Source organism: Cydia pomonella, chromosome 28, assembly GCF_033807575.1.
Source record: "Cydia pomonella isolate Wapato2018A chromosome 28, ilCydPomo1, whole genome shotgun sequence".
Lineage (NCBI taxonomy): Eukaryota > Metazoa > Arthropoda > Insecta > Lepidoptera > Tortricidae > Cydia > Cydia pomonella.
Genome location: NC_084730.1, coordinates 2,200,346 through 2,213,350, shown reverse-complemented (window position 1 = coordinate 2,213,350; position 13,005 = coordinate 2,200,346). Strand labels below are relative to the sequence as shown.

Sequence of the window (13,005 nt, the reverse complement as noted above, 5' to 3'; positions counted from 1 at the left end):
CTGTGTTTTCATGTATTATGTATGGCTTTCTGTAAATGTTATTTCAAGGTTGTGCAATTTAGAGGATTTGTCTTTTATTTATATGATTTCATGATAAACAATTATTAAACCCACTTTACAGATGCAATCCAGATTCAATAGTGTTATGTTTTATCTCTTTAAATTAAAGAACGTAAAACCACCCAAATATATTTGTGTGAAAATCCAGCCCTGTTTTTTACCTGCTCTTCGAGAAACATAACATTGCTTCCTTGGCGCTAGCTAGCCGTGCGCTCGCATTACCAAGCGAGGTCTTCGAATACGTATCTTTGTTTCGGATCGCAGTGTCACAAGTTAAGCTGGTTTGAGAGCGTTTAGTCGCCTACCTTAGACGCACCAATTGAGATCAGACAGCTATTCTGTTAGAATTCTGTATTAGTTCATAATGAATCTTATTCCGTGGTCAATAGAGTAGTAATTCAATAAACGCTACCTATGCGGCTTCACCATTTTTTCATAGTGGCACGCGCCTTTGCGGTTTTTAAACAATAGATAAGACGATAATCCGTAGAAGCTCACGGAGAAAAATAGAAACTATATACGACTATGAATCAATAAAAAGAGTCATTTGTAGGTAATTAAATAAATATAGAAGTATTTTTTGTGCTTCTTATGTATGGTACGAAAAAAGTGCCGAAAATATGTATACACGACCTTATTGCCCATACATTAAGTTAGTGTATAGATATTTTTGACACTTTGTCCGTATTTATATTTTCAGACGTGACCGTACAAGGTGCCCACGAGGAACCCGAGAGATTGTAACCACGCATTTCTGAGGCCAAGACAACAAGACAAGATTTGTAAATCTCAATAATAATTTGATCTTTTTTTGTAAAAGCAATTATTTTGCAGTGTTACTTGTCACTTTTTGACATCTATCAACAAGGATATTTGTATGGAAGGTAGAGGCAAGGAACAAAATCTCAATATTCCCAAAAGTGTGCGACAAAAAACCATAAATAGGTGGCGCTACAATACCTAGAATACTTGAGAGAAAGATCTAATCACAGACAGCGCACTTCACTCCGTCAAAAACGCCTAGGTTCTTAGCTACTCTAGCGCAACTCTGGAGAGATTTGGAACTATTATTTATAGCTGACAGCTGGACACTTTTGCAACAATTCTGCCTAATGAGTTTCTATTCCTTGACTCTACCTTCCATCGATATTTGCACTAGGTCCCATAGGGAGCGTGCATGAACTGTAGGAGGCAGAATCGGAGCCATCAGATTTTTGTCTCGAGGCGTAAATGTGATGTTCCGATGTAGCCCACAAGATGGCAGAACCTACTATGCACAAGAAAACACGTGACGTGTACATGTGCATGTTTATGGTTCCGATTCAGGCCACAAGATGGCAGACCCTCCAACGCGCAAGGTCCCTATAGTGGCTACATCACCATCAAAAAGGCGTTTTGCACTAAGTAACAATAAAAAGATTTTTTTTTTTTTTTAATTCATAAACAAACAAACTTGTACAAAAGAATTCTTAAAAAACTAATTTCATAAGCAATAACTTGTACAAAAGGATTCTTAAAAGTAAACCAGAAGGTCTGTTTCCTAAGTAGGCGAACCTGTGATTTAGGATAAACAGATAGATATCAGAGTTAAAGCCACTTACAAAAAGATGTTATTTTTGTAAGTGGCTTTAACTCTGATATTAAGCGAATTCCAAAAAAGTTTATATCACATATTAGTCTTTAAATATGATCAGGAATATACTGTTAAAATCTCTCGCAATGCTCACGGGCACCGTGTATAATACAAATGTCAAAAAACGGTTAATTTAATTTAGCGACATACCTGGAAGTAGTTCTGCGAGGGTGGAAATGGCGCCTGCTTCTGCCGCAGCTGCCGCTCGATCTCCTCCACCGTACACACATTCTTGAGGATCGGTGCGGGCTAAAAACATTGTACATGTTAGTTAAAAAAAAAAAAATTAGGACATTGTTACACAAATTGACTAAGTCCCACAGTAAGCTCAATAAGGCTTGTGTTGAGGGTACTTAGACAACGATATATATAATATATAAATATTTATAAATACAAAGAAAACACCCATGACTCAGGAACAAATATCCATGCTCATCACACGAATAAATGCCCTTACCAGGATTTGAACCCGAGACCATCGGCTTCATAGGCAGGGTCACTACCCACTAGGCCAGACCGGTCGTCAAAGTTAAAGATATCTTAATTAATCAATAGGGAGTATTACTGCAATGTTCTGCCGCCAGAGTGCAGCACTAGCACCTTTGGTAAACTGTAGAGTAACTTATACATACTGTGTTAAACTGTTTTTTGACAAGTTTTCACAGATAATAAAATATGACATTGATGGCTTTGATTACAAAGGGCCTACCGGGGAACGCGAAAATCGAAGTTTAGTTATCTGCCTCTTCATCGCTCGAATATGCAAGAGTGATAGAGAGGTTAGATAACGAAATTTCGATTTTCTTGTTTCGCGGTAGACCCTCAGATTATGATGGATTGTGGTAGTGGCGCCCCCTACGCAGAGTTTTGCGTAATATTCCCTATTAAATATACTTAGGCCCTGGTTCACAATGTACAAGTAAAGTCCTAAATAAGCTACTTGCGACTTATCTGACGAATAAACTCATCGTTTGTGTTTCACAATCTTCAAATAAGCATAACTGGTAGATAAAGTCCTAAGTTTTGTAGGAAATGTTATCTGGCAACTAATTTATTTATTAATTAGCTGTCGTCCAGTAACATTGTTTCGCAATAAACTTAAAACTCTATATGTCTTCTTCCTCCTCGAGTTGTCCCGGCAATTTGCCACAGCTCATGGGAGCCTGGGGTCCGCATGACAACTAATCCCAAGATTTGGCGTAAGCACTAGTTTTTACGAAAGTGACTGCATCTGAACTTCCAACCCAGAGGGTAAACTAGGCCTTATTGGGGTTAGTCCGGTTTCCTCACGATGTTTTCCTTCACCGAAAAGCTACTGGTAAATATCAAATGAAATTAAATTTCTATTTATAAAATTGTGAATAGAATCAAATTTCATTTTCGCAAGTGTGATGACTGATTACTGATAAAAAACATTGTGTGTAACTCTGACTTACGTCTACGTCTGTGGTGGTTGGTACGCCAAAAGAAGTAAACCATACAGCTTACCGTCTGCGTTTGTAGTGGTTGGTACGCCAAAAGAAGTAAACCATTAAGCTTACCGTCTGCGTCAGTGGTGGTTGTTACGCAAAAATAAGTAAACCATACAGCTTACCGTCTGCGTCTGTGGTGGTTGGTACGCAAAAAGAAGTAAACCGTACAGCTTACCGTCTGCGTCTGCGGTGGTTGGTACGCAAAAAGAAGTAAACCATACAGCTTACCGTCTGCGTCTGTGGTGGTTGGTACGCAAAAAGAAGTAAACCATACAGCTTACCGTCTGCGTCTGCGGTGGTTGGTACGCAAAAAGAAGTAAACCATACAGCTTACCGTCTGCGTCTGTGGTGGTTGGTACGCAAAAAGAAGTAAACCATACAGCTTACCGTCTGCGTCTGTGGTGGTTGGTACGCAAAAATAAGTAAACCATACAGCTTACCGTCTGCGTCTGTGGTGGTTGGTACGCAAAAGGCGCATCGTGTCTCCACACGCTCGAACCGAGTGCTGAGGTGTGTTCACTTTCATCGAGCACTAGCTGGGATAGTGACGCTTCTGAAAATGATAAAAATATATATATAATTATACAAAATAATGATTGTTCAGTTAGGCCTTAATAATATACTTTCTGTATTCACTGTGGCAACACCATGTCACAGTTGACATTCAAATATTCAAAAAAATAAACTGTTGCCCTGTCATACAGTTGACAGCCAGTGTGTCACAAACCTACCACTAGATCACATCGTTCCGCTATTCTCGTTATTATTTTCGCGTTGACCCAAAGCACTACTACCAGTAACATTATTAGTACATATTTAGTATCAGTGTTGTGTAGCCGAAGGACGCCGTGCACATCCGTGAAGTGGAAAATCCGAGGTCTAAGTTGGATGACTCAAGGTAACGGTTCTAAGCTTACTTCTAGCTTGCGACAAGGACAGCCGGAATCGCCACCAGCGGTCTTCAGCGGCGACCGACGATTTCACCCCACAACTTCCGGACTGGAAGGTAACTTCGACGTACACTGTTTTTTACACTCAAGCTCAATTCAGTAATTTAATTTTATCGCAACACAACTTTCTTGCTCAACCGACCCCTAAATTTCATTCCCTATCGCCCCTTTTTTTCGACATACAGTCCACTCTTTCGCTAGTGAACAATGATATAATAATAAATATTTGGGGACAATCTTACACAGATCGACCTTGCCCCAAACTTACTTATCAGAATCAGAATCATTTATTTTGCTAGAACATTACACAGATATTACAATTTGTCATGTCAGTAGATAGGTTACATGAATGCATGTTCTGCCACACTTGGCATGCAAAACTTACACTAGGTAATACATTTAGCCTAAGTTTACGATGACATTAAATTTCTATAGCTAATAGTTCGGTAATTCTGAAGCTAAGAAAATTATTACGAGTATTATACAAATTTAAATAAAATATTATTACTATTCATACAGTTTCTGGAAATATTCCTGCAAGGAGTAATAAGGTCTGTTTATTAAATAACATTTTAGCCTTTTTGTGAATTCATTTAAATTAGTGCACTCTTTTATGTCATTACTTAAAAAATTAAAAATTTTGATTCCATTGTACTCAATACTTCTTTTAAAATGAATATAATTATTTGATTTTGGTAAAATAATATCATTGTTATTTCTTAAGGCATGCAATCTGTTATTGGATTTACACTTGTAATTAGATTTGTTTTTGTAAATAAATATGCTAATTAAGAAGATGTATAATGAAATGACGGTCATTATCTTATGTTTAACAAAAAGTGGGCGACAGTGTTCCAGGGGCTTAGCTTTATCAATACATCTTACAGCTTTCTTTTGTAATATTAAGATGGTATTTATTAGAACACTGTTACCCCATACCTCCAGACCGTATCTTAGAATGCTCTCAAAATGTGCAAAATAAACTGCCCTCAGGTCTGTTGGATTCAAAATCTTGGATAGGTTTCTTAACGCATAACCAGCACTAGCTAGTCTTTTTCTTAGCACATCTATTTGGTTTGACCATTTGAGACTTATGCACATAAATACATACTTATATACATAGAAAGACACCCATGACTCAAGAACAAATATGTGTTCATCACACAAACAAATGCCGTTACCGGGATTCAAACCTGGAACCATCGGCTTCATAAGCAGGGTCACTACCCACTTGGCCGTACTGTTTGTTTAAAATAGGAAAATAATATAAATATTGTCAATAACTTCAAGTTTGATACAAGCAAAGAGAATTAAAAATTGAGGTGGATTATCAAAGAAAACTTTGTAGCCACAGTAAATTTACTGCCATCTTTCGGCACATGATTAAAACTATTAGAACGCCATTTGACTTTGATCCTTATTAAATTTGTTAAATATCAAAGTGGTGGTGGTAGATCAAAGGCCAAAGGTATGGCGGCATCGTTTTGAGCGATGGAGCCACAACCTTTAGCCGATGCCCGGGAAGATGTTGCAAGTTTAAGATATTCAACAAAATTTAACACATATCTGTGAAAGAATAAGGATCAAAGTCAAATGGCGTTCTAAAAGTTTTAAGCATGTATCGAAAATTTACAGTAAATTTACTGTGGCTACAAAGCTTTCTTTGTCAATCCAACTCAATTTAAATTTCTCTTTGATGCAAACTATGCTGCCTGTACTTACCCAGCTGCATGTTGGCATCGTCCAGGGTGCTGTTGTGGCGGCGGCTGCTCTCGAGCTGAGAAGCCATATGCTCGTGCTCCTCGAAATCGAAGCCGTCCGCTGTGGAAATAAAATACATATTTATTTGTTGCAAAAACAGAGACCATAAGTCACAGACAGTCCCCTATGCCGAAGGCAGGGACTGGAAAACCCCTTCTTTACCTTAAGCGCTTTCGTAAATGATTTGGATTAGGGTTTGTTTGACTTGTTTACGGGGTAAGCGTTTCAACTGGGTTAAGCCTAACAAACCAAATTTTATTGGGTTAGAGTTTTGATAGGGTTTTAAAAGGGTTATGAAGCGGTTTCTATTGACTAATTTAACCGGTTGTTGGTCTGCCGGACGGCGCGTGCGTCGGAGCAAACCTGTGTAGTACAATATTATTCGAAGAACTCCAATAAAAAAAAAAGTCGCATATGTATTAAACTTTAGCCCAGTATTGTTTGCGTTGAATGGTGAATAACTTATTAACCCTATAGCAGGGGTTCCCAAAGTGTGCGCCGCGGCGCCCTGGTGCGCCGTAGAAAGTAAAGAGGGGCGCCGTGAGTTCTATCATTATCCGAAACCACAAATATTCGCGGGTACCTATTTGAGCGCTCGCATCGGTAAATAATATAGCGTTGTGTCACTCTTTTTCGACCGTGATTTTAAATTTACAAGGGCGCCGTTGCAAAATACTAAACTTGTAACTGCGCCGCATGGTGAAAAAGATTGGGAACCCCTGCCCTATAGGATAGGGTTTCGGCTTAACTTGATTAACTCACAGGAACGACGTTCGGGTTTTTCAAATAAAAATGAATCGAGGAGCTATGATAATAAGGATCAATATATTTTGCGTCGAGTTCGTAACCGCTTAGCGCTAAAACCAGGGTTCTGACTGGGTATTGAGTTAACACGAATTAATTTCAACGTTCCGGTTAGTTGTTTAAGCAATAAGCCGTTGATAAGCTTAACAAGAATGATATGGTTACTCAAAACCAGCATTAAAAAACCTCGCTTAAAAACCGTTATAATTGTAAGCGGTTCCTGTCCCTGGCCGAGGGTGCATGGAGACAGAAGAGAACCTCTCACATGGTGCTGGAATGCAGCGGAGTGGCTCCATACAAGGCATAATAATAGTAATAGCCTTTATTTCATAATTTTCCTAATATAGTAATATTATATATTTATTTGCGTGTCGCGTACGCGGAAAAGGCTTCCCCTAATTCTTCCCACTCTTTCCTATTCTGAGCTGTTCTCCACCAGCATCTGTGGTACTTACCCTGCCCAAAGGTCTCATCGTTGAGTGCGTCATATTCATCTTCTGACGGCTCGCCGGCTCCTTCGTCGTCATTTAAGTTCTGAAAAAAAACATCTGTAATAATCTGTATGTTATACTATGGAGTAGAATACAGTATATTAATGGATTGGTGGCCCACTGATCAATTAGAAGCCAGAACCAGTGGGGCGACACTCCTCGTTTCGGGTTTTTTTGGCTCCGTTCGGCTCAGCATTGCCCCGAGCAATTATTATGCCCGCCTTCCACTGCGAGCGGAACGGGCTCCGTACGGAGTCCGTTTAACTAGCAATGGCGAACTGCATATCTTTGCTTCCACTGAATAAGAGTGAGCGAAGCGGACTAAATGAGTTCAAAGAGTCACAAAAGAGTTCGAAGAGTCGAGCGGAATCCGCATGGAGTCCGCTCGACTAGCAACACTGATTTTCATACAAGTACATCCACCGCGTGCGAGTAAGCGGAGCGGACTGAGCGAGTTAAAATGGGTCCGCTGCTTCATGGCGTCGCGCGCTAGTTTTGAACGGACTCCGGTCAGACCCCCGCCCCCTACAACCACCCCTACCCCTTCACGGTCTAGTACTCGCCGGAACCTTGCGGAACATGGAGTTATTTATTGAAGCTGTTCGTGCGTATCCTTGTTTATGGAATGTTAATGACAAGGATTATCGCCGAGGGGATAAAAAAGATGTCAAGCCACTTTAAATTTGCTTGATAATGAGAATGTTATTTATAATGCGAAAAACATGAACCCGCCAAATTGCCCAGAACTTCGCCCGATTGAAAGGTATTGGGCCAACATCAAGCGATACCTTCTCAAGAAAGGTGCAGTACTTGTTTCTGCGACGGTTCGTCTGATACTGGCTGCCAGGAGTGCCAGGTTACTCCGCAAAGTCCGCTTCTAATGGAAGCTCACAAACTCGCTCATCTGACCCAGCCTCAATTTCCAGCCTCGCTCGCTCCGCAAGATCCGCTGGCAGTGGAAGGCAAATGCTGAAACTCTTTTTTAGTGGAAGTGCACAGCTAATTTCCTCCGGTCCGCTCAGTTCGCTAGCTCCGTTTCCGCCCATTACCCTTTTTTAGTGGAAAGCCCGCATTAGGGTTGGCAAAATTTGACGTTCCTATGCGTGTACGACCACAGATAAGATATTGACTTATATTTTGATAACCCTAAATAGCCAAAAAGGATAGTGCCATACATTAGAAAGATACACCATGATTCGTTCCTGAATCGCTGTCCAACTCCGGTTTTGTAGGAAGTGTTGGCATCTATAATCCCTAGAATTGGCGTAGGCACATGTTCTAGCGGGTATTTAGGGTTCTCAAGGGTCGGCAGCGCGTAAGTGGCTCTTATGGTGCTGCTTATGTCCATGGGCGACGATGACTGCTTCCCATGAGGCGGCTCGTCTGCTTGTTTGCTGACTATGCTAATATAAACAAAAAAAACACAGAGCATGTGTTTCAGGTTGGGAAAAATGATTTCATGTGTCTGGCTGTCCCACTGTTCTCGTCTAACGTTGTCATACAACCGATTTTAGTGAAATTTTGTAAGCAGATCCAATTATTTGGATTTTTTGTAAATTTTAGAAATCGAGGAGCCAGGAAACCCACATGAATATTCAATAAATTGTAAAAATGCTGGTTGCCAACATCTGCAGCCAGAGAATCTGGTAAGTAATTAATAGAATCAGGCATTACTTTGCAGAAATCCATACTAATTGAACCAAAATATTTCTTTGCTGATCCGCAAAATAGCAAACAATATTTTTGGTTTTTTATTAATTTTTTCGCATATTAGCAAAGTAATATTTTTGGTTTAATTAATCTGGTAAGTGGCATTCCAGTAATTTCGCAACCTTTGTTGGTTCAGCTCCAGAAAAATAACATACAAGGGTTTCATCATGTTACCGAAGATAAGAACATGATTAGGGAAAAAAATGTTTACATATGAAGGTACAGCTCTATACATTTTAACACATTCAGTGCCAAAAAGTCGACTATCGGGAATTTTATGTCGTTCCCAGGCCGGACGACCCGAATGACAACATTTTTGTGGCCTGGCTCCGATGTCTTGTTTGGCTGGGTAGCAATGAATGTGTTTAACCACTACCCACCTTAAAAAAATTGTAGCATAAGCATGTACCTCTCGAGCGACTTTGTATGCTACCATAGTTAAGCCTTTCCCTACCGAGCTGGGCACAAGTGGGTGATTTTAGTATCCAAAATAAAACCACAGCGTTGAATGTGTTAAGATTACTTTTACTTTGTAACTCAGTTCTCGTGTAATTTACTTTTGTTTTTTATGACATAAATATCTTTAAACCTAAACCAAGAGAGAAGAAACTCTTATAAAGAAGCCAAATATCAAAGTCTAGCTTCTCTTTTTATAAGGATCAAATAGCAATAAAATAATTTCTCCATCCAAGATCAGATCAATAAGAAACTAATAAAACTTTATTACAAATATCTGTGTCTTCTGAACTGGGAGGTGCAGGAAAGTATCTATATGAAGATCCGAAATCAAATAATTTACAAGAAGCTGTCATTCAAAACAATACAGGACTGATGTATGCCTGCGAATAGGTTATGAGGTCCACTCCTTCTGATATTACAATATGAAAATTTAGGCATCGACTAAAAACGATTCTAAAAAAACAAGATATGTCATTGGCTGATACTTTATTTAAGTAAGCAGTATGGAAATAGCTCCAGGATATACTTACAGCCACAAGGTATATATTATTATGCGTTTCATAATGATGAAATCATCTTTCAAATATAATTCATGTTATAGTAGTAAGATCATGTAAGAATCACATAAAGAACAAGTAACAATGTTGTTTGTAGATGTTTTTAAAGATTTCAAGGATGAAAGACGAGCGGAGACATTCGAAACCTACATTTGTGACAAATATGTTTGCAGCTTGGATGTAAACAAGTAACAGAATGAAGGCACTTGGTACATATATGTTATACACGACACAGCATTAAAGTATTTTGCCATCCAGAACTTTGATATTATAGGGCTAAAAGTTATAGGACGCGACAAAAGGGCTTTAATACTAATAAATGACGCGTAGAAAGGCTAGAAAGTTATGAAAACTGGCTCGAATTGAGTCATAACTTTGAAATATAGCACGCTGGCACGACCACTATGTAAGAGAGTTAAAGCTTATTCTTCGCTAATTCTGCTTTTCTGACGAGAAGAAAACTTAACAAGCTTACCGATGACGAAGTATCGAACCCGAAGAAATAATCTGCCATTGGATTTTCGCATATATCATGGACAAAAATGACATGACTTGTCACACAAATAACGTTGCAACGGCGATGGCGGCGGCCATTATAGCTGGGTTGCCATACTTATACTTCCATTTGACAAGTAAAAATTCTACTAACATCGTACTAGAATTTACTAAAGTGCCAATAACATCCACACTTTATCAGGTCTGAAATCAGACCCGATTTCGGGTCCGAGAAAGAAAATCTTTCCGTTTCTCCAAATATCAGCACAGCACACTGGTACAATTACATTTGCTTGTGTACTCATTCTGCTTTCAAGCCGCGTAGCCAACGTGCCAATCGTTAACGTTCTGTAGCGTATCTTAGTCATCTCTCTCTATCACTCTTCCATATTCGTGTAACAGTGGCAGTTGCGTTTCGTTCGCTACGGAGTGTTAACAATTGGCACGTTGGCTACGCGGGCAGTACAGTTAATTTGTAGAAACCGTAATATTAATTATGTTTTTTTACTAATGGTAAAGAAAAAGGCGGCAAATTAAACAAAAAATGTATGCGCAAAGAGTTGTCCTCTGATAGAACATTCGAATTTCGCGCTTTTTTCTAATGAAAAGGTGATTGATAAACTTATATTCATTTCTAGGGTTCCGTAGCCAAATGGTAAACAACGGAACTCTTATGGATTCTTCATGTCCGTCTGTCTGTCCGTTTATGTCACAGCCACTTTTTTCCGAAACTATAAGAACTATACTGTTGAAACTTGGTAAGTAGATGTATTCTGTGAACCGCATTAAGATTTTCACACTAAAAAAAAAACAATCAATTTTGGGGGTTCCCCATACTTAGAACTGAAACTCAACATTTTTTTTTTTTTCATTAAACCCTTACGTGTGGGGTATCTATGGATAGGTCTTCAAAAATAATATTGAGGTTTCTAATATAATTTTTTTCTAATCTGAATAGTTTGCACGAGAGACACTTCCGAAGTGGTAAAATGTGTTCCCCCCCATAACTACTAAAATAACAGATTGATAAAACTAAAAAAATATATGATGTACCATGCAAACTTCCACCAAAAAGTGGTTTGACGAGATCTAGTAAGTAGTTTTTTTTTTGATACGTCATAAATGGCCCTTCATGGGCGAGTCCGACTTGCACTTGGCCGCTTTTTTTATTTTTGTCTCACTCATTTTCTACGAAATTAGTAGATCATCTAGTACTGGAAACATTATATCGTGTCTTGTCAATTATTTTTGTTTATGGCAAGTTTCAAAATTTACATGTTTTGTTTTTCTTTTCTTTCATGTAATTACGGAGTGCGGAATTAAAAGGTGTTAAATCTCTTATGGTAGAACTGTTGCAAAAGTGTCCAGCTATCAGCTATAAATAGTATAAATAATAGTTCAAACTCTCTCCAGAATAGCTAAGAACCTAGGCCTTATTGACGGAGTGACGAGCGCTGTCTATGATTTGATATTTTTTTCAAGTATTCTAGGGTTGGTTTTTTGATGTCATTTTTTGGTACATGGAGATTTAATTCCTATACTACTGAAGGAATTTTGATTTGTATGGTCATGCAATAAATAAAAAAAAAACAACGAGTTGCACTCCGCGAGTGCCGGCAGAAGTGAAAACTTGAATATTAACGTTGTGCATTTTTGATATTTTGGAATGGTTAGGGAATAATTTTGCACAAATTGCTTTAATTATCAGTATAAAAGTATTATCATTTATGTGGTAAAATACAATATTAGCCGGGTCCACACAGAGCGAGCATACGCGCGAGGCAATTTCCTTACGCACAAAACGGCCTGCCTCGCGCGTATGCTCGCTCTGTGTAAACCCGGCTATTCATTTATTGCGCTATCGTACACAAACGACAATTTATATTACATTGAAAATTTAACACTTCAGAACTATTACAATTATTTAACATTAAAAAGTTTATCTCTCAGAAAAATCAATTTCCATCCATAATTTCAACGACTCTTACATCATCATCATTACTAGAACCATCATCGCCAATCTCTACAACTGATACGATGGGTTTATAGTAGCTGAAATAAGAAACGAAATTTTTTGATTCGAATCTATTTGTAACAGTTTTTCGAAGGTCACGTGTCCGTCTTACGAATTTCATTCGCGAGTTTAACATTTTTTCTCCATCACAAAAAGTGCACAACGCTGCTAAAAAAGATTTCACTTCAAAAATAAATATGTTTTCTTTCCCAAGTTTCCTGACTTTCTTTTGTTTCCGATTCTAGCGCCAATTACATCCATACTTCCCGATTTCGGGCCTGATCATCGTTTTCGTTTCACGGAATATCAGCACATGGTTAACAATATTTGAAATGTAAAAAATACTTTGTCTCTAATTGCCAGGGGGCTTACCGCGAAAACCGAAATTCGCAAATTGCGGGGATCTTTCTCTTTTACTCTTACTAAGACGTAATTAGAGTGACAGAAAAATGCCCGCAATTGACGAACTTCGATTTTCCCGGTAGGAGCCCAGAAATGTTCATTGTTTGATATTTTTGCATATGAACTCTTTTTTTTACATATTAAATATTGTAAACTATGATGCAGATATTTGGTGAAACGGAAAAATATTATTTCTC

General features: G+C 38.5%; 1 protein-coding gene across 1 annotated transcript in view; it reads right to left on the bottom strand.

The window, feature by feature from the left end:
- The window catches only part of LOC133533059 (protein PAT1 homolog 1), a 44,950-nt gene extending 34,313 nt beyond the window's left edge, over positions 1-10,637 (bottom strand). Inside the window, exons 1-5 of the mRNA XM_061871990.1 lie at positions 10,373-10,637; positions 7,136-7,214; positions 5,838-5,936; positions 3,606-3,718; positions 1,844-1,942 (exon numbers count right to left, since the gene is read on the bottom strand). Coding sequence (XP_061727974.1) covers positions 1,844-1,942; positions 3,606-3,718; positions 5,838-5,936; positions 7,136-7,214; positions 10,373-10,411 — 429 coding nt within the window. The 5' untranslated portion in view covers positions 10,412-10,637. The remainder of the gene's footprint in view (positions 1-1,843; positions 1,943-3,605; positions 3,719-5,837; positions 5,937-7,135; positions 7,215-10,372) is intronic.
- Positions 10,638-13,005: the final 2,368 nt, after the last annotated feature.